The 18,813-nt window shown below is 57.4% G+C and overlaps 1 protein-coding gene and 1 long non-coding RNA gene across 3 annotated transcripts in view; one reads left to right on the top strand and one right to left on the bottom strand.

The window, feature by feature from the left end:
* Positions 1–6,394, bottom strand: part of LMX1B (LIM homeobox transcription factor 1 beta) — an 86,579-nt gene extending 80,185 nt beyond the window's left edge. For both annotated transcript variants that reach the window (XM_043469580.1, XM_043469581.1), the window contains exons 1-2: positions 5,936–6,394; positions 4,903–5,089 (exon numbers count right to left, since the gene is read on the bottom strand). In XM_043469580.1, coding sequence (XP_043325515.1) covers positions 4,903–5,089; positions 5,936–6,074 — 326 coding nt within the window. In that variant the 5' untranslated portion in view covers positions 6,075–6,394. The remainder of the gene's footprint in view (positions 1–4,902; positions 5,090–5,935) is intronic.
* On the top strand, positions 5,177–12,468 carry LOC122442171. Its single transcript, XR_006269563.1, has 3 exons — positions 5,177–5,422; positions 7,091–7,222; positions 9,297–12,468. It is a non-coding gene; the product is annotated as an uncharacterized LOC122442171 (long non-coding RNA).
* Positions 12,469–18,813: the final 6,345 nt, after the last annotated feature.

The following is an 18,813-nucleotide window of genomic DNA, read 5'->3' as shown; positions in this document are numbered from 1 at the left end:
CTGAAGCTTCCCCACCCCCACTGGGGTACCCGGTGTAATCCTCACAGCCTCCGTTGTTCTGTGGATGGAGAACCTCTGGCTCAGAGATGGGCAGCCACTTGGCTAAGATCACACAGCTGCTGAGTGCTGAGGCTGGGAGGTGAACCCAGGTCTGCCTCAGTGTCCCACTCAGGCAAAGGGAATGGTTTTCCCAGGGGTGTCCCTCATCTTTCCTTATGGCAAGCCTAGCATGCCAGCTGCCCTCTCTTTGGCATGGAATCCATGGGTGGTATGGTGCATGGCCTCAGAGACAAGGCATTCCTTGCCATGCTGATGGTGATAAAGCAACAATAATAATTTCCAGAGTATTAACAATGTGCCAGGCAAGATGCCAGGTCCTCTGGGGCACGTTATCTCCAATCCTCATAAAAATACTTCTCCCTTCCCAGGTGGGTATGTCCCCCATTTTACAGAAGAGGCTCAGGTAGGTGTCGGGACTCTAAGGTCCTAAGCCTGGCTCCAAAGGACACACACAGGAGGGAGCTGAAGGTCACCAATCACATACCCCAGAGGAGATTCTCATAGCCTGCTTTCCCCACTCGGGAAAAGCCCAGCAAACAAATTAGGCTACACCAGCCCAGAGCCTGGGGAATACAGGGTGAGCCAGGAGTCAGCTGTGAATAATGCATCCGTTCAGCAGTGGAAGACTGCAGCCTCAGGAAGGCCCTTGCTTACCCTTCCGCCTGCAGCCAAGTTGCTGGGGTTAATCGAGGAGGTGCCCTCCCGGGGGCCAGAGGGTCCCTAGATTTGGGCTGGCAGAGGGAGCCCCTCGGCCCTTCCATGTCCAGGGAGAGCACTCGAGAAGTCTTTCAAATAAGGCAAAGCGCTGGCTCTTCCTTCTAAGGAAATCCGTTTCCAGGACAGGCCCACTACTCTACCCTAGGCTGTAGGCAGGGATGTCACAGCTTGAAACTAGTCTGCTGGGAGCCATGCCAACTGGGGTACCCACTGGTGCAGGGGATGCTCCTGGTGTAACTGGCACCCTCCTAAAGGAGGCCTCCCAAGCAGGGAGAAGCAGCCGCCAGCAAAGGCTGGGGCCTGACTTTGCTCTCCCCATGCGCCACACCCGGTGCTCAGAGGTGAGGTGAATCTCCCAGGAAGGCCCTTCCCGGTGTAAACACTTCCCAGGAAAGGAATGCGCTGGGGAAGACTGGGGTTGGGCCACTGGAGCCACAGTCAGCTGGGGTAAATTAAAAAAAAAAGAAGAAAGAAAATCACCCCAGGACTCAGACAGCTTTTTTGTGAAACTCAAGCAAAGCCTTCCTGCCCCACTCTTGCCGCTGTGGGGGCATCCTACCTGGGCAGGCGAGGCCCAGGGGCCCCGCGCGGGCTCCACGGCGGAGAGATAAGGCCGCCCAGGCAGGCCCGGCAGCCGAAGGGCGCCGCGAGCCCTGGACGCCGAGGTGGGCACACAGCTCACGCAGGCTCCCGCTAGCCGCACACCGACAAGGCTCGAGTGGCCAGATCTGGGAGCTGTCTTCCAAGCGATTAGGCTCCATTTTGTGACAGATTTTTGGATTCTGCCAAGCACCCTCCCCCCTTCCGGAGCCTCCTCCCGGAATTCGCCATCTCCTCGGGATAGAAAGATAGAAACCCTTTCCAGACTAGCGACAGACGGCAGAAAAAGAGAGTTACATAATTCTATTTGGCTAAGCGGCAAAAGAAAAAAACAAAATGAGGAGGTGGGTAATGTCATTTTTTAAATGTGTTCTGGGGTGGAGGAAGGAGGGGGTGTTTGTGTTTGGAGGTTGTGGGTCTTCCCGGTTTCTAACCCTATTTTCTACTCGAAACGGAGCTCGCGCTGCCGAGGGGCCAAAGCCTGGGGCACAGCTGAACGATCCAATGCTTTTTTTCTCCCCTGAAGGAGACCCCCCCAAAACACGTAAGTGAGAAAAAGAAGACTTCGAGTGATGCGTGAAAATGCCCAAATGCCCGTGGCCCGCTCTTCACTTTGCAGGATGAGGACGTGCGGGTGGATTTTTATCAAACATTATTAAATGCGCCCGAACGTCAATTAATCACCCCCGTGGTGCATAAAATAACGTTGTGCCTCTGAGTGTCCCGGACCTTTAAAATAAATCGGAAGGAGGAAGAGATGCTTAATAAAAACAGGAACCTCTTTCTAAGGATCGAGCCCTGCAGCTCCTCTCAAGGCGAAGAAACAGTTTTCAAAAGTTCTTTTTTTGGAGGGGGGCGTATGTTAATTTCCCGATACCGCTGACGCACAGACTACAAAATCAAGAAGGCACGTTTCTGTGTCCACTTGCCTGCATTCTCGTCTGAAAAGCATTTACGCACAGATGCAATAAATATGCATCTGCGATCCTCAAAGAAAAAAATAAATCGTGAAATACATTTTTATTGTGCAAAGAACATCTCTTCCCAGTGAGCCCCTGCTTGCCTCTCTGCCCTTGCTCTCCCAGAGAAAAGCGGATGCAAGATCCACCGGAGGATTTGTCCCCAGAAGTGTCTTGATAACAACCCCTCCTTCTGCCCCCTCCTCCGCCGGCCAGTCTAGTATAGATACCTAATTGGCATTATTGGAAGAAAGAGGGGGCAGGGAAGGAGGAGGACACCATGAGAGGTATGAATAATGCCCGCCTGCTGCCCACAGGACCTAGACTCTGCGCAGGAGATTCACCCTGACCCAAAATTCACTCGCAAATACACCCCTACTGCACTGAGGAAGAAAGCTCTTAGGTACTTTTTTTCTATTTTAAACAAATATACTTTCAGCAAAGCAATAGTTGTCTAACGCTTAATTGTTTTGTAAAATGAGGGAGTTGGCCTTTCAGCTTTAAAGGATCATCCAGCTCAAATTGTGTGACTTTACAATTCCCTGCTCTGAAGAACCAGGGGGGCACCCTCTCCTGGTTTAAAGAAAATTGCTATGAATGACTGGGGTGTGGGGAGGAGAGGATGGGCAGATGGGTACAAGAGGCTGGAAAGAGTCTTTACAAAACGTAAAAGAAAAAAAATTTTTTTTTTTTTTTTCAAAAACTTGCACAAATGATTTGAAGGCCCATTTCCAGTTTTCTGGGCCTCCGGCCCCCACGTGTTGAGTTGTCCAGGCTGAGCTGCCCTGGGCAGTGGCACCGCCAGAGCCGTGCTTGGGCGGGCAGAGACCCCAGGATGTATGTGGGCTGGAGGCTGGTGAGCCCCGCAGAGGGGCCAGTCCCTGGGGCCAGCCCAAAGCCTCTGACCGCACCTAGCTCCCACTACTTTCCTCCTTTTCTTTATACTGCTCTATGCCTGCCTGTGGCTGAGCTGACTGGTGGCCTCAGCTTCTTCTGGAACTAGAATCATATCAGTCCGGAGCACAGCACAAGCCCCATGAATGGCAGTGTGCCTAACCCGGGGTGCTCCAGAGAGAGGGGCAGTCTTTGGGGACCACAGAAGAGCCGGCTCAGGACAGGGCCCCAGTTCCTGCCTGCAGAGCCCCCCAGCTGGCAGGAAGAGCCAGGCACAAAAAGCAGCTCCTGCTGGGTCCCTGGACCAGGGGAGCTCAGAGTAGGCGCTAGCGGAGGGCTCAGCCGGGGTCTAGAACCTGATGCCCTCTCCAGGGCTCTGGCCTGCAGTCCCACCTATTTCCAGGTCTCAGTCAAGCTGCTCCCCTTCCCATCAAGGCGTGGATTTAAGGCAGTCCCTGAGCAGAGCAGGTAGGCTGCCCTTGCTGTCGATACCAAGCACTGGCCGCAGTGTCTTTTCTCAGAGACTTGGGCACACACAGCCCCTTCTGAGCGCCACACCACCTGAGCAGCCTACCCAACCCATAGCCCTATTGGAAATGGTTTTCTGGGCGTCACTGCAAAGTTTTCACGGGCACCCACTAGTCGCTGCCCTGGGCATCCCCATGCCCCTCTTCCTGCTGCTGCTCCCCTCTGCCTCCCTCTTAATCACACCACCAGGCACAAAACCCAGAGGATCAAAAGAAATGAAACAAAACAAAAACCTGGATCTACTCTTATCTACCCCACGCCCCCTGCCAAACAAATCCATAGTCTCAGCTAAAAACAAAAGCCAAGCAGGTAGGGCTCAGCCCAGTCTCTGGCCCCAACCCTGAGAGGCTTGGCCTGCAGGAGGTCAGAGCAGGCCAGCCCTCCCCAACATACACACATTGCAAGAAAGAGGGCCTGCTGGGGAAGGCTGACTTGGTCAGCTCCTCACCCCATGGGGAGCCCAGATTGTGGTTTGCCACCTCTTAAGGTCCTCTTCCTAGACAGCCTCTCCAGCCAACAATAATTATGTGTGCAGGATTCCCGCATGGAACGGCCTGGGGAGGGTGCACACCCTTTTCTCTCCATCAGGGACTGAAAAGGCAGCAGGGAGCCTGGCACAAAGGGGGCATGCCCCACAGCTCCAGCGCTTCAGCACCCTGGCACTCCACCCCCTTGCTTCAGCAATCCCCAACCGACACAAACCCTGCCTTGGGGCTGGGGAAGCACACCGCCAGGGCCCGGCTCCCTAAAGCACTGCTTTCGTTTAAAAAGCAATTCTCGGTCCCCAGTGCAGGCCTCCGTGAAGCCAGGCCCTGGTCCCGCGACCGCAGCATCGTATCCCCGACTCCGCTCAGGGCCTTGTCCCGCGCACCCCAACGGGAGCAGCCCAGCGCAGGTTTCCCGAACAAAAAAGATGGCATCTAGGGGCTGCCGGAGGGTCCCGGCCACCCCACCGGGGTTAGCCGGGCCGGGATGGTTCTGCCCTGCAGGGAGACGCGCAACCCGCGGAGTTCTCTCTGGAGTTGACGGGCCCAGCGGCGCGCGGGGCCGGCTGTAGGGCGTACGCGGGCCCCGGCCGGGCAGAGGGCGGCCAGGCTCGAGTGCCGGGCGGCGGCGGGGAAGGAGGAAGACGCGAGGCGCTTACTGTTGGTAGTCTTGTTTGCAGTACAGTTTCCGATCCCGGAAGTAGCAGCTGGTGGTGAGGGCTTGCTGACACGCCGCGCACTGCAAACATTCCTCGTGCCAGGACGACTCGTTGACTCGCATCAGGAAGCGGTCGGAGATGGGCCGCTGGCAGCCCTCGCACACGGCGGGATGCGGGCAGTCGGAGCCTGCAGCGCACAGGGCGAGAGCCGGGCCGTCAGCGCCGACCAGCCCGGCCCAGCGTCCCGATCGCGCTGTGCCCGCGGCCCCCGGCCCCAAAGGCGAGGGCAGCCCGGGAGCGCCGCCCGCCGCCTGCGCCTCCCCGGCCGCCGCGCCGGGGGCCGGGCAGCCTCAGTGAGCTCATCCCGGTCGGCGGACTCCGGCGCCGAGAGGCCGCGCGGGCCTGGAGCCTCAGCTCGGCGCTGCGCGCTCCTTCTCCGGAGATCCAGCGCTCGGTAGTAATACAAGAGAGGAGGAACGAACACGGCGCGGGGCAGCCGGCCGGGACCGAGACAGGCGAGGTGAGGTCTTAGGCGCACGCCCCACGGTGGCGTTCCTTGTCTTCTCTCCCACATCTCCCCCCATATCTGTAATCTGGGTGACCCGGGGAACATTTCTCTCTTAGACACGGCCCCTCCCCAAGTGACCCGGCACCACTCCCAAGCTTGCCAAGGTGACTTCTTGTCTTCTCCATCACCCCTGCCACCGCCTCCTACCTCTCGTCTCCCGAGTAGCAGCTCTAGAACTGCAGCCCGGTGAGGATGGGAGGTGGCGGCTGGAGCTGTGCCTTGTCCTCGCTCCTCCTAGGGGGTGTCCCTGCGTACCTCTGTCCCCTCAGGATGCCTGTCTAGGCGTGCCTCTCGTCCCTCTTGTGATCACTCCAGGAGTCTTCTCTCTGTGTCCCCGACACCCCCACGTTCTGCAACACCATTGCCTTTATCCGTTGGCCTGGACCCCCCCGTGTCCATCTACAGGGGCCGAGGCCCCTGTCCCCTGCCAATAGACCACTCGGGGCGTCCCGACCCCGCACTCACCCAGCAGCACCCCCAGAGTGGCGGGCCCGGGGCGCAGGGCGTGCTCCTCCATCTTGATGCCGTCCAACATCTTCGCGCAGTCCGTCTGCCCGCGGGGGAAGCACCTCTCCAGCGACTCGGGACCTGTTGCTATATCCATGGGACGCGGGGCGCGCTGCGGGCCCCGCCGGCCAGGGTGCTTGCCCGCCCGCTTGCCGGCCGGCTCGCCTCCCGCCGCAGCCGCCGCCGCCGGGGAGCCGGGGAGCCGGGGAGGCGCGGCCCCCGCGGGGTTGGAGCTGCGGCTGGGGCCGCCGGCTGCCCCCGGCGAGTGCGGAGCGGCCACTCGCTGGCCCCGGGCCCCGGCGTCGTGCGGGAGGGCCGGGGCGGCTGCAGCCCGCGCCGCGCTCTCTCCCGGGGCACTCGTGGGTACGCGCGCCGGCTCCTCTGTCTGTCACCTGCCTGTCAGCCCCGGAGCCGGGCTGCAGGGGCGGCGGCGGCGGCGGCGGACGGAGCCGCGCGGGGAGGAGGAGACGGCGGCGGCGGTGCTGGTGGTGCTGGCGGCGGCGGCGGCGGCGGGCGGGGGAGGGGGTGGGGGTGCAGGGGCGGCCCCGCGGGCTGAGGGGGGGGCGCGCGGGCGGCGCAGCGGGGTCCCGGGCGGGGCGCAGCGGGCCGCGGGCTTCCAGGCGCGCTCCCCGCGCTACCCCAGTGCCATGGTGCGCCCGAGGAGCCGCTCGGTTTAGAGCTGCGGGGCCGGCGGCGGAGGGATACTCCGGCCGGGAGCCGCCTCACCGCTCCTCAAACTTCCTGACATTTGAACTCATTGGTGAGCCTCGTATCCCTGCGCCGGGATGAGCCGGCGGCTCCACGTCAAATAGTGCCGTCGCTGCCCACCCCCCCTCTCCAACCCTTCCCGCCCCCCGGCGGGAGGGTTCCCCGCGGCCCCCCGGCTTGAGCTCCCTGCGCCGCGTTGGGCCCCCGAGTGCGGACCCTGGCGCCCCGGGCCAGGCCGAGCGCCCCGCGGGTCCCTCGCTGAAGTTTGGGTCGCCTTCGAAACAAATCCTTCTGCCCCACCCCCTTGAAAAATTGATTTGGGAGTTGGGGAATGAAAGCTTTCCTTTCTTTCTTTTCCCCCCCCCTCCCCTCTTCTTGCCTTCTTTATTATTAATATTTTGTAAGGCTTCAGCGCTAAGAGGAGTGGCCCTGAGCGAGGACAGACTCTTCACGGACGGCGGGGAGAGCAGCGGCTGCACTAGGGGACGGCGCCGACCCGCAGTGGCCGCCCGGGGGAGACCCCGAGCGTCGGCAGAGGTAGGTCGCACCGGGCTGAGTTGGCGTCCCCCCGCCTCCCCCCACCCCAAACCCCCAGCCACCCCGGGTGCCGACGCCTTCCCGGAGCCGGTTTGCTCGGCGGAGAGGGCTGGCTGCCGGGATCCAAGCTCGGGTACCGGCAGGCAGGAGGGAAGGGCTGCTGGTCCAGGACTTGTGAAAGTCCTGACCCGGTGGGGGGAGTGGAATTTGGCTCCAGATTTGGGGTGGGGGTACGGGAAAGCTTCAGACGTGGCAGAGAGTGGGTGGAAGGGTGAGCGAAGATCCGAGAAGGGCCCCCGGCATGAAGAATGGGAACACTGGGGCAGGCCAGAAAGGTGAGGCCGGGCTGCAGGCGACATAGAGTTTAGAGGATGGTTAGGAGTGAGAAAGTGATCGCGGCTAGGGGTGGGGGCAATTCCTGGCCTCGCAGGATTGGCAATGAGGGGCAGGGGTAGAGGGTGGTGGCCCCAGGGTCGCGGAGGACGTGCGTTGGAGCGCGCGAAGGAAACCGGATTGATCGCTGGAATATAAGCTACCTTGGGTGGCTGAGGGACCCTGCCCGGGGTCAGTAGGCCATGCCCGGCAGGGACAGGGCCCTGGCCAATCTGGGCAGAGTGGGCCTCGGCACCGGGAAAGGAAAAGCCGGCGAGAATGAGCGGCCGACTCGGGCGCTTGTCCGGCCTGGCCACATTGGGACTGGCACCCGCACTCCGCACGCAGGCCGCTGCGTCCGGCTGCTGCGCACCGCGCCCGGGCCGGCTTGTGTCTTCGGCTCCCGGGGTCCCCAAGGAGGCACGGCTCGCCCGGGAGCAGGGGGGCCGAAGCGGCCCGGGGGCAGGCACAGGTTGACCCTGCGCGCCGCTGGGGGCAGCCCGGGCCCCTCCCGGAGCGGAGCAGCGGCGCGGAGCGGGGCGGGGGCGGAGGGCAAGGGAGGCGGGTCCCCTGACCCCGCTGGAGGCGAGAGGGCGGATCGGATTTGAAGCCTGCGGGAGGCTTGGTAAGAAGTGGCCCCCTGTGCCGCGGGGCCCCGCGGAGGAGCCCGACTTTGTGGAGGATTAGAAAGCTCCCTCCCTACCCCAGTACCTGCGTGTCTGTCGGTGGGTATCTGCGCGCGCGCGTGTGTGTGTGTCTGTGTTTCGATGCTCCCTTCTCTGAGGTTCTTCCATGCCTGTGCACCCGTGTCTCTCTGCACCTAGGATTTCTCTGCGTCCCTACAACTGTCTGGGCTCCGAGTATGTGACTCTGAATCCGTGTCTGATTCCCCCGCATCCGTGTGTGTTTGGATGTGAGTCTGCTGGGCCTTCCATGTCTCCATATCGTTAGCGTTTTTGTAGGTCTTTGTGTGTGCCCCTGCGGGTCCCAAGGTCTTTGAACGCCTCTCACCCTCCGTATTGTGTATGGGATCCTTTTATCTTGGTGTCACCTTTGCGTGTCTGTGTGTACCTCCGAGTTTCCGAACCATTCTGTGTGCTCGTGAGTCTCCGAGTTGTGTATGTCTTTGTGTCTCCGTGTTTTTCTTGATTTCTTGGCGTCTTTGTGTGTCTGTATCCAGGACAGCGGATAAGTGGATGTGGAGTTTCTCCCATAAGCCCTTGGTCCCCTGTCCTTGGGCAACCTGGAAACCCCAGGCCTTGAGCTGCCGAAGCCGGGCCTGCGACTGGGCCTGGACCGTCCTCGCCGGGTGACTGGGACCGGGGAGAGGCAGCGGCGGGTGAAGCCGGGCGGACGAGGCTCGGGCGCGCAAAGCCCGGGGCGCAGAGCCGGGCTCAGGGCTGGCGGACCGATCGGGCACATTCTGCCCTCTGCTGGCAGCGCTGCGTTTTTGCACCCGCTGTCGGGCGACTGCCTGTAGGCGAGAGGGTCCTTGTTCCAGGCCCAGACCCTCTCCTCCTTCAGAGTGCACTTAGGAAATTCTCTTCCATCACTTAGGAATCCTCTTCCATCACAGGTCCTGCAAACCCACCCCAGACTCCAAATTTCGGGAACAGCAGGTCATCCCCTTCTCCCTGTTTCCCACTCCCCGCCTTCCTTGTGCCAAACCTCTTCTCCACACCTTTCACCTCCCGTTTGTCAGGATGGAGACCTCTGAGCTTCTGGGACTCTCCGGCTGGCGTTCAGAGTTGAGTCGGGACTGTGCCCAGGGCCGCATTCCCGGGGCGGCTCAAAGGCCACGTCTCCAAGCAGAAGGGTGAGCCGGGGACCCACCTTTGGGTGCATGGCTCACCTGGCCCCCGGGGCGCACAGAATCCTGGCAAGTCACCCGGTGCTCCTGCCGGCATCACAGCCCACACCACCAGGGCCAAGGCGGGTGCCCAGAGCTGTCCGCAGCTGCTGAGATTTGGGCTTGGACCCAGGCCGCAGGCTGCACTCTCTGATCTGGGAGCAGGGTTGCTCAGGCCACGAACCTGGTTTCCCATCTCCTCCTCCTCCTTCTCCTGGTTTGCTGCACATTAATTCCCCACCCCACCCCCACCCTCTGGATCAACCCATGGGTCCTGTCCTTGCCTTTTGTCTCTGCTCCCCCTCTCCCCCAGCTGAGTCGGCGGCGTCCCGGCTCCTTCGCACTGTGCGCAGAGGCCCCAGGTCTCTTTCAAGCCCAGTCATGGCTTCTGCTCTCCCGACGGGCTTCCCATGCTGAAACCTTGGCGGACTGCACGGTAGAAATGGGGCCTCGGCCTGAAGTTGGGTACTACGGGTAGCCGGCGAGTGCTGTCTTGCTCAGAGCAGCCGACAGAAGACGCCGATTCCTCCCCAGGGCGACCCCGGCCCCTCGGCAATCAGGGATTCTCCTGGGCTCGGACTAAGGTGTCAGAAACAGCTTTGGGTTTTCTCCACCTAAGGGAAGACTCAGTCGACTGTGTGGAATCGCCTGGGGAGAAGTAAGAACTGAGACGGAAGCAGTAGGGCGGGAGTCTTAGCTCCCCAATTCTACTGACGCGTCATTTCCACGGAGCCCTTCTCTCTACCAAAGGAGCAAGGATGCTCCTTTCCTTAGGGCTTACTGCTCCCGGCCCCTGCCAGCGCTACCAGTGGCCCACAAGCAGGGCCCTAGGACCCCCACCCTCCCGGCAGTGGAGCCCTGTCTGTTCCCCCCAGCCATGCTTCTGACCAGAGCCAGCCGTGGGTCCCCTCACAGTTTACAGCCCCAGCTGGAAGCCAGAATCCTGGGCAGGGGGGGAGGACAGGGTGCGGCCCAGCCCGGTGCCGCGCAGCTTGGAGGCACGGGCTCAGAGCTGTGCGGATCGGCGATTCCACTCTGCCAGCCAGGGGGAGAGTCAGGGCTGCCAGAGCACCCAGACCCCTCCTGCATTGCTTGCCCGCCACTGGCCCCTGCGATCCTCAGATGTGTGGGGGCAGGGAGGTGGGGGGAGCCAGCCTGGACCAGAGCTGCGGCCCCCAGCCGAGACCTGGGCTGGGGGCTGCTCATCCCAGGACCTAGCCTGGGCTCTGAAGACCTGGGTCCTCAGGAAGTGAAGCGGGCAGGCACTGAAGGGCTCGAGTGTACCGGCCTCCGGAGCCAGATGTGACCACCCTTGACTCCTTGGATCACCAGCTGTACTTGACCCCCGGGACACAGGGGTCAAAGGCTCAGGTCTCTTCTCAGCTAGCAGAGAGATGCATGTGTGTGATAAGTAATCCGGTCATGTTCCCACAGCCCAGGGAAGAGGGTCTGTGGTCTTCCCGTCTGCGGAGAGCTCAGAAACCCTGAGTCCCGTGGAGGTACCCAGAGGAATGACTGGGGGAGGGGGTGGGTTCCAAGTGTGTGTGGGGGTCCCTCTGACTCAGGACTGGGAGCCGGCCTCACTCTCCCATCTGGGGTTTTCTAGAGTCAGAACTTGCTGGTGAGGCACAGTGTGTGTGGCTCCGAGGCTGTATGCTGGTGTGTGTCCGTGTGCAACGTGGGGACCGTCCAGCCCCAGCAGAGTCCTTCAGCCCTCTATGCGGCCCAGCCCCCACCCTCAACCAGCTGGTGGGGGTCTCTGGCCACAGACTCATGACTTTTCAGCACAAGGTCTGGGTCATTAGTCATGAGATTTCTCCTTGGTGGGTCAGGTCCTGACCCAGGATCGCAGATCGAAAGGCTGCTTTGAGCTCTCAGGGCTGGAGAGGGACAATGCCCCGGCCAGGTGGCCCAGGGCTGAGATCTCTCACTGGCCAGGCAGTGGGTTAGAAGCGGGGTGAAGAGCAGGTCTCAGGGAGTCCCCCAGATCTGGTTCAGGACCTCCAGAAGGCCCTGCCCTCACTCTGTACTGCAACTTCCTCATCTGTAAAGTGGGCGTAATAGCCTGCATTCCCGCAGGGCCGTTGGGAGAACGGACTACAAGCGCTCACCACAGTGCCTGGCACATAATGAGTCTCCACTCAGATGTCTGGAGGAAAGAGAGTCCCCGGGACTTAGGGGAGACTGCAGCTGCCTCCTTCCCGTCCAACCTGGGCCTGAGGGGAACCGGACCTCAGCTCAACAATCTATCTTCCTTTAGGGCAGGTGAAACTCAGGTCCAGGCAGCTGTGGGCCGGGCCCAGGAGACCCCGCGCCCCCCCGCCCAGGCTGTGCCCAGACAGCCCAGCACAGTCTCAGCCTTCACTCCTCACTTTGGCTGTGGAGCCCAGGCTGAGGGGTTTTTCAGATGGCAACAGAATTAGGGGCTTCAGCCCAATGCGTTGAAGCTGTCCGTGTGGGACTCCCAAGGTGCCATTTATATTTATTTCCTAAAAGGCACTTTCCTCAAGAATCTTTGCATTTCTTGCCAAATGGACGGGCTGGGGTATTTCAGCAGCTCCTATAGAACCAGGGGCTTCCCGGACGGAGGACCTGAGCCAGAACAAAGAAAAGGCCCAGGACCATATTTCGAGCCATAAAACCCCCATTAGGACACTTAAGAATAAGTCGCAGAAAGACATTTTATATGAATTGGACACAAATTCACAAAAGCAAGAAAGTTCATTGGTCTCCACCCTGAGGGTCCGTGACTGGGGAAGGGGGGCTGGGTGTGATGCGGGTTCCAGCACCCAGCCTATTTGATCTTTATCTTAAATCCACTTCAAAAGCGGGGGATCGGCAGAGCTGGAGGTTTGCCTCTTCCTGTAATTATTTGGTGTCTAGTAAAGTTTTTATGAGTGTCTGTGCAAATAAATGCATTTGATGTGCATTTGTTTTGGCTAGTGCCGCTTTATATAGGAGGCGTGTGCGTCTTCTGTTGGCCCTCAGAAAAGAACGAGAGTGAAAATAAAAATAAAACCGAGATATCCGGTGCAGGCAGAGGGGTGGAGCCAAGACCGTCCCCCTGCAGACCACCACCCCTCTGCTGAGGGCTCATAGGAACTGGGGATGCCGCCAAATGAGTTTGCAGCCTTTGGGTTTGCTGCATGGAGTTGCCCTGGGCTAGGAGGCGGGCTGGGTGAAGCACAGATTCTAGGAAGGCTTTTTTTGGAAACAGAACTCTGCCTGCCTTTTGATTACTGTCCTCTGGGTATTCTTGGTGAAGAAAAATGAATAATAAATAAGGGTGAGTTTTGCGGGTGTCATATTATCATCTAAGTGGCAGGGTAGACCTACTTCTCTGGAATTTGAGCTCAGCAGAATCTGGTGGAGGGGCAGGTTGAATGGACATGTGGCTCCCCAGCCTTCTCCGGACAAGGTGACCAGGGTGACGCAGAATGGGCATTCCTCCTGTGTGGCTCGGGGAAGCAGGGGTGCTCCCTAAAGGCCGGGAGCCAGTTCAGGGGGTCAGGGGCTAGGAGCATCTGTGTCCCTGTCTCAGGTGTCCGCCAGGTGCCCGAGATGCCTGCAGGTGCTCTCATGTTGTTCATGCTGGCTGTCTCTCCTCCCAGCACTGTCGTCTGGATTTATTTGTTCTCAAATTATTTTAGCATTTTTTACTGGAGTATAATATGGCTCAGTGGTGAAGAATCCGCCAGCCAAGCAGGAGATTTGGGTTTGATCCGTGGGTCAGGAAGATCCACTGGAGAAGGAAGTGACAACCCACTCCAGTATTCTTGCCTGGAAAATCCCATGGATAGAGGATCCTGGTGGGCTACAGTCCATGGGGTCTCAAAAGAGTCAGACACGACTTATGACTAAACAACAACAACAAATACATATAGAGAAATGCACAATGCATAAAATTACGAACGGGACACACTTATGCCCCCAAGACCCTAATCAAGAGAGGAAATGTTCTGGCTACTCAGAATGTCTCCGCAGCCCCGCTCCCAGGCACTGCCCATCCCCTTCTTGAAGGAAACTGCTATCTGGTTTCTATCACCATACATGAGTTTTGTCTGGTTTTGAATTTTATATGTGCAGAGTCGTAGAGTATGTACATCTTAACCATACTTTAATCTGAGGTTTTGCATGAAAATAGGGATTTTTCTCCTGAAAATCCAGAGGTCTGCTTATCTTGGATCCTTATTCCAGTGGGGTGTTGATAATCTGGAGTGGAATTGTGCCCTCCCCCGACCCCTAATTAACCCCTACACACCCACCCGCCTTCCGTTTGTCAGGGAGTGTATGAATTGGTGACTCCTGCTATAAAACCTGTGGCTTCTCCCCTGCTCCTCAGCCCCTTCCCCCAAAGGAAGTACTGTGTATACACTGGGGAAGTGGATCCAGAGTCTTAGCCTAGTCCCTCCATCCATATCCAGTATCCTCTGAGATAGAAATCATGAGACCTTTTAACAGGTGAGGAAATCAGCGCCTCAGAGAGGTGAAGTCACTTGCCCGGGGTCACACAGCATTCTAAGTGTCAGATCTTGGATTCAAACCCAGACTGGCCATACCCCAAACCTCAGGCTCTTGTCGCCTCCCCACACGGCTCCCCTGGGCATCCAGGCCCAGGCGTGAACAATTCCCCTCTGCCTCCTTCCAGCAGGGAGGAAGCTGGACTTTTTCCAAAGGAAACGCTGGGAAACACAAAACCCAAAACAGAAAACAGGGCAGGGATGGTTCCCAGGCCCCAGCAGCCTAACCTCGGGGGATGCAAGTCTAGTCTGGGAAGGGCTGGTCTGGACTGGCGCAGCCTCCCAGATGCAGCCAGGGAGGGCGGCATTGTGCCAGTCACTGAGTATCCACCACACGCCAGGCACTTCCTGTGTGTTGTTCCCGAAGGGTCACAAGGTACCTATGACGTACATATTGCTATTTAGCCCCACTTTATAGACGAGAAAACTGAGGTTCAACGAGGTCACATGTCTTGCCTTGAACTACGAATGTGTGAGTGGTATGCCTCTGCACCACATTGGCTCAACCCTCTTATCTGATACCCCCCCACTCTCCTGTTATGATGGAGGTGCACCCAGGTACATCCCCTTGGGTGCACAAAGATTCCTGGAGTTTGCCTGACTTAATCTGAGGCTTAGTTTCAGGAGCCATGTGATAGTTCATTGGACCTCAGTTTCTTCATCTAGGAAGTGGGGATAGTTTGACTACTTTTCATTTGGAGGTTCAACAAGACCCATGGGCTTGTTTGGAGGTTCAACAAGACCTATGGGCTTTTGAGTCTGGAAGAATTGGAGGTGGCCCTGTTGGGCGGGGGGTGGGGGGGTGGCGTGGGGTGGTGGTGAGCAAGAGTGTCACTGGATATGCAAAGGTCCTGAGGTGGGAAAGAACTCGATCCATTGGACACCTGAATGGCTGGGTCAAAGGAAGGCCATGGCTGCTGGTGTGGACAGGAGCCTGACCACAGGACATCCTAGGTCATGACGAGGAGTGTGGACTTGAACCCAAGGGCAGCAGGGAGCCATGGGAGGGTTTGAACAACATCGTGCCACAGTCAAGTTTGTTTTTTAGGAAGATCTTTCTGGCTGTGATGAGGAGTGAGACCATAGGCGGGAGGCCAAGTGACGAGGCCTTTGGGTTTCAATATCCCTTTTGTATGGAATGAGGTTGGGCGGTCCGCAGAGCAGACCTTATCCTCTAATTTCCCATAGAGGTTGTGTTTCCAGATTCAGGGTTTCATGTTACACAGAGTTATTCTTTCTGGAATGTGTCCCCCGAGCAACCCCGCTGGACCCTCTGTGGAAGGAGGGGCTCTTCTGAATGCAAAATGCACTTTTATGCAAAAAAAAGTAGAGCATTGCAGTGCTGGGGCTTGGCGGTGGTGTCTGTCCCTGAAACCATCCAGCAACCAACAGATGGAACAGTGTTTTAAGAGTTGGGACGGGCTGCAAACACCAATAATAACAATAATAGTAATGATGATAACAACTAACCTGTATTGATGACCATTCCAGGCTTTTGTGAAGTCTCTAGCATCTGTGATCTTGTGTGTGCCTGCGTGCATGCTAAGTCGCTTCAGTCATGTCTGACTCTTTGCGACCCTATGGACCGTAGTTCACCAGGCTCCCCTGTCCATGGGATTCTCCAGGCAAGAATACTGGAATGGGTTGCCATGCCCTCCTTCAGGGGATCTTCCTGACCCAGGGATCAAACCCACATCTCCTATGTCTCCTGCATTGGCAGGCGGGTTCTTTACCACTAGCGCCACCTGGGAAGGCCCTGTGATCTCATGACATCCTAAAATAAGCCTGTGAGGTAGCTGGCACTGATACCCATTATACAGATGAGGAAAGTGAGGCCCAGGGCAGGGAAATGCCTTGCTCATGGTTACTGAGTGGTAGAACCAGGGCAATAGCCACTGCCCTTACACTGCCACCTGTGGGTGCTAGGCTGCCCCAGAAGGGTGGCAGGCTGGGGTGTTGTTGAACTTTGTGGAGTCCAGGCAGCCCTGAGACTGTTCCCAGTGTGCAGAAAAGCCGGAGAATTGCATCCTGGCACCCTGGCCTCCACCTCCACTTCAGCCCACATAATCTGCCCGGCGAAGTTATTCTCCCCGGAAGAGCTTGGCAAGTCAGGCTTTCCAAACTCAGGAAAAGCCTCCAAGTCTAGAATCCTCCCACTGGGCTCTAAGGCTTCTTGGCCTGTGTCCACCCCCTGGCCTCAGCCCTACCTCCTTCCCCTCACTCTGCATTACTCACCAAACATGTTGGCCTTATTTCAGCTTCTCAGACAGCTCTACTCTCTCCTGCCTGCAGGCTCTGAACAGGCTGTTCCCTTTGCCTGGCAGGCTTTCTCCATTCCATTTTCCTAGCTTACTCCTATTCATCCTTTTGGACTCAGTGTAAACGTCACCACCTCCCAGAAGCCTTCCTTCACTTCTTGGACTAGCTTAGGTCTTCCTCTTATATGTTTTCAGCAATGTGTATTTCTTCATCGTGGGGCGATGGGTTATCTGTCTTCCCCACTCTTCAACAGTCCCTCGGTCTCAGGAAGGAGCGATGGGGAGGACTTCCTCAATGGATGGGGGTGGAAGGGGATCTGTAAGGTGAAGTGAAGTGAAGTGAAGTCGCTCAGTCGTGTCTGACTCTGCGACCCCATGGACTGTAGCCTACCAGGCTCCTCCCTCCATAGGATTCTCCAGGCAAGAGTACTGGAATTGGTTGCCATTTCCTTCTCCAGGGGATCTTCCCAACTCAGGGATCGAACCGGGGTCTCCTTCGTTCCAGGCAGATGCTTTAACCTCTGAGCCACCTGGGAAGCAAAGTGAAAGTTTCTCAGTCGTGTCCAACTCTTTGGGACCCATGGACTATACAGTCTGTGGAATTCTCTAGGCCAGAGTACTGGTATAGGTAGTCTTTCCCTTCTCCAGGGGATCTTTCAAACCCAGAGGTCGAACCCAGGTCTCCCGCATTGCGGGAGGATTCTTTACCAGCTGAGCCACAAGGGAAGCCCAAGAATACTGGAGTAGGTAGCCTATCCCTTCTCCAGGGGATCTTCCCAACCCAGGGATTGAACCCAGGTCTCCTGCAATACAGGTGAATTCTTACCCAACTGAGCTATCAGGGAAGCCCAAAGGCTCTTGAAATATAACACGGGCCATATTGTGCTTGCTCGGTGGTTGAAGATACATGTCTCCCACATAGACCAGCTGAGGACTCAAGACAAGCAATCACTTCTCATGGCATAAGATGAGGATGATTGCACTGAATAATTGCCCCATTTTGCCCCTTTTCACTGCCCTTCCCTCTGCCGGGGAGTCCTAAGGATGGAGGGGAAGAAAACTTGGACTCACAACCCAGGTTGGAAAAAATGCAAATGGAGACCCAGGCTTGCTAGATTCTAGGGGAGGGTGGAATGGTCTGGGGAAACTGAGGCAGCAGAGTTGGGGGTGGGGAGGAGCTTAAAGGCCTGAGGATGGGGGATGGAAGACGGTGAGGTAAGGATAGGCTGTTCTCTGTTTGTAGGAATTCTTTTTTTTTTCTTTTTTAAATTAAAAAGTATTTTTAAGATTGAGGTATAGTTGATATGGGGCTTCCCTCATAGCTCAGTTGGTAAAGAATCCACTTGTAATGCAGGAGACCCTGGTTCAATTCCTGGGTCAGGAAGATCCCCTGGAGGAGGGAAAGGCTACCCACTACAGTATTCTGGCCTGGAGAATTCCATGGATTAAGTCCATGGGGTCGCAAAGAGTCGGACACAGCTGAGCGACTTTCACTTCACTATAGTTGATATGGGCTTCCTAGGTGGCGCTAGTGGTAAAGAACCCGCCTGCCGCCGAAGGAGACATAAGAGACTCAGGTTCGATCCCTGGATCGGGAAGATTACCTGAAGGAGGGCTTTGCCACCCACTCTAGCATTCTTGCCTGGAGAATCCCATGGGCAGAGGAGCCTGACGGGCTACAGTCCATGGGGTCGCAAAGACTCGGACATGACGGAAGCAACTTAGTACACATAGTTGATATATCTGGGGACTCTTTTATTTTTATTTTTCCAAGTAGAGTTTGTTTAGTGAGATCTTTTGGTTACATAGGTTAGATATTGGTTTTGTTTTTGTTCTCTGGCCATATAGCATGCAGGCTCTTCATTCCACAACCTGGTATCGAATCCATCACCCTTGAAGTGGAAGCACAGAGTCCTAACCACTGAACTGGTGGGGAACGTCCCTACCTAAGGCTTCTTGATGGCAACCACAGCGGCAACTCCTAGGGGTGCACTGGTGTCTCATGCAGTGCAAGGGGACGATAAGAGGGAGCCAGGAGCCTGTTCCCCTTCATAAGCACCCAGAGCATGGTGATGACCATCAGGATTTCAGCCTTGGGGCCTCAGGCCTTTGTCTGCCAGCGCTGAGCAGAGGCCAGATTCCCATGGAAGGAGCTCATTGTGGGGGCAATTGGAGGGTGACAGCCCAGAGGGGACCCCCCCCAAAAGGAAAACTGTATTTTCAGGGTGTTAGGGCACAAGAGCAATTTAAAAAATCTGTTTTCAACCGTTTCTTTCAGAAACTCATTTCTTTTTAATAAAGGAACATTAAGAAGCATAACACAAACAAGAGCATTTTAGACAATAAATGTTCTCTGTGTTGAGGAAGCTCCCCATGGGGGAGACAGAAGGCTTTGTGGGAGTCTTGGGGCCCTGAGCTCCAGGTTCTAGTCTATGTGGGAGCCCAGAACAGTCCAGGCTGCTCAAGGAGAACCAGGCTGAGGGGATGGCGGTGATGGGAGGTGGTTCCATTGTGCCCTGAACACGTGAGAGGAATGGAGAGCACCCTTGTTGTTGTTCAGTCGCTCCTTCATGTCCGAACTTTGCAACCCCA

Source organism: Cervus canadensis, chromosome 5 (assembly GCF_019320065.1).
Source record: "Cervus canadensis isolate Bull #8, Minnesota chromosome 5, ASM1932006v1, whole genome shotgun sequence".
Taxonomy (NCBI): Eukaryota; Metazoa; Chordata; class Mammalia; order Artiodactyla; family Cervidae; genus Cervus; species Cervus canadensis.
The sequence above is the reverse complement of the archived record's forward strand: the minus strand, read 5'-3'. Positions and strand labels throughout refer to the sequence as shown.